Source organism: Diachasma alloeum, unplaced genomic scaffold (assembly GCF_001412515.2).
Source record: "Diachasma alloeum isolate Michigan unplaced genomic scaffold, Dall2.0 Dall_scaffold_00648, whole genome shotgun sequence".
NCBI lineage: Eukaryota > Metazoa > Arthropoda > Insecta > Hymenoptera > Braconidae > Diachasma > Diachasma alloeum.
In genome coordinates this window covers 113,674-116,039 of record NW_021680780.1, presented here as the reverse complement: position 1 = coordinate 116,039, position 2,366 = coordinate 113,674, and the positions used below count along the sequence as shown (strand labels likewise).

Sequence of the window (2,366 nt, the reverse complement as noted above, 5' to 3'; positions counted from 1 at the left end):
AATATACTATTTCAGTACTGAATTAAATTCATAAATATGTAGCAATTATTATTAATTATTGTTTTTATTTTATTCATTTAAATTAAATTTCCAATGTCCTGAATTTTCCTCATATCAATTAATTTCTATGAAATAATTTTACTGAAATTTACGGCTTCTATTGACTTTTCTATGAAATTTTGAATATTCAATAACGAAAGTTCTTGAAATTCCAGTGGAACTATAATGCGATAAGAATTTCCAAGAACACCATGGATAAATATATAAGAAATAAAATATGATAGGAGCCATCTTCATATATTCCTCGCAATGCGTATTAAATATCTCCAAAAAATAACGTCTTTCACATGTTCCGCACACGAACTGGGCCAATTTCCCGCATTTAAAATTAATTTCCCAAAATATATTTTTTCCTCGTGGGTCCCCCTCCTCCCACACATGTGCAAGTATCTCCCTCAAGATGAATTCTTGATTTTACAGACGTCGCCGACAACGTGAAGCCATAAGCGGCTGCAAAAGACACGGCGAACGCGTCGAGAGACACATAAATAGTGTATCCTACATAGACAGAGTAGCGAGGGTTGTTTTTCCCGCATCATTCGGACTGTTGAATGTTTTTTACTGGCTCGTCTACGTCACTTACCAGGAGGAATTCAAGTGGCAGGACCCGCCGCTCGGCTCAGTGTCACATTAGAATCAACAAAGTCAAAGCCACCAGAAGTCGTTTCAAATATTTGACTCGATATCGACTTTATCAGTCGCATTATTTGTTGTTTCCTCGATAATTCGGCACCTGTTGACTAGATCTTCGTATTTCTATTGTGAATAGTATCGGTCAAGTTATTCGTATCGATCGGTGAAACCTTTGTAATGTGTATTCAGTGAATGATAAGTAAGGAGATTGTTATTGAGAGATGTATGGAATTTGGAAACATATCGTGAGACCAGAGGACATGTATTTAAATCATTATTATTTCGGGGGGAGAGACCCCTGCTCTCTCCGTTCGCCAACCCCCATGGGACACCCCGGACCCTTTTCTGACCCTTGTGACCCTTAATCTGGCCCTCGTAATCCTTATTTTGACCCTTCATTTTCGAGTCTTAATTTCGAGTGCCAAATTTTCATCACTAGAAGTCGATTTGGGATTTTATAATATAGAGAGAATCCCATATGACTCCCACGAACCTTATTCTGACCCTTGTGACCCTTAATCTGGCCCTCGTAATCCTTATTCTGACCCTTCATTTTCGAGTCTTAATTTCGAGTGCCAAATTTTCATCACCAGAAGTCGATTTGAAATTTTATAGAGAGAATCCCATATGACTCCCATGAACCTTATTCTGACCCTTGTGACCCCTCATTTGATCCTTCATTTTCGAGTCTGAATTTCGAGTACCATTGTAAAGCTAATAAATCCTATACGGATTTCTAATGCATTAATAAAAAAAAAAAAAAAAAATCGAGTACCAATTTTTCAACATCTGAAGTCGATTTGGATTTTTATCTGTTGACGGGGCCTCTTGATCTTTTTTATTGTTACAAATGGAATAATAATGAAAATGATTAATTTCTTGTTTGATTTTATGTAATCGTTTGATGATCTGATATAATCGTCGACTGTAAAAAAATTTGGCAAAATGCGATTTTCTTACTTTGGAATTTTTGTCAATCGTTTGATTGTGATTTAGGAAATTAATAAATGAGAAATAAATCGTTTCACGATAAAATAATTCATTTTCAAGAGTCATCTGTTCCTCAGGCGATGGAACAATCAGAAAGGAGACTTCTTATTTCGGCATTTCCGTCACACAATTTAGTTTGTAATTGAATTCAAGTCCAGAATACTGAGAATTCAACTGCATCTATTACTTAAATTTCAAAAAATTCCGCTTCGAATGAATATCGGCGCTATTTCCCTGCTGAATGTGCGTCCGATGTTCAATCCGATAATTTTATTATCAGCAGCTGCTCCGGGGAGTCTCGATGTTTTGTTGTCACTACACTAGGTAATGAAGTTCGTTGAATGAAGGGGTAACAGCACGCCGGTGACTTTTTAAATTTTTCACCAAATTTCCAGCCGAGCGTCATCGATATTTTAAAAAATCGAAGCACATTAATTTGCAGGAGGCGATGACGGAGATCAACGTGCTTTAGTTTCGACAAATCTTGACAACTTTGCGCAGGAAATTTGTTTGAAATTCTCCACTTTATCATCAGCGATGGAATGCATGAGTCGAATGCAAGAATTATTTTTGTCGTCGGTTGCATGTCCTAAAGATTGCCGATGGACGCAGAATGGGATGGCTAATCGTCTGACGGTACACTATACGCACTACTTAACAGTCGATACAACAGGTTCTTAGAA

At 37.0% G+C, this 2,366-nt stretch overlaps 1 protein-coding gene across 1 annotated transcript in view; it reads left to right on the top strand.

Moving 5' to 3' along the window:
* The window catches only part of LOC107043879 (gamma-aminobutyric acid receptor alpha-like), a 17,420-nt gene extending 16,341 nt beyond the window's left edge, over positions 1-1,079 (top strand). Inside the window, exon 10 of the mRNA XM_015265552.1 lies at positions 481-1,079. Within this exon, the coding sequence (XP_015121038.1) occupies positions 481-694 (214 nt within the window). The 3' untranslated portion in view covers positions 695-1,079. The remainder of the gene's footprint in view (positions 1-480) is intronic.
* The last annotated feature ends 1,287 nt before the right edge of the window (positions 1,080-2,366 follow it).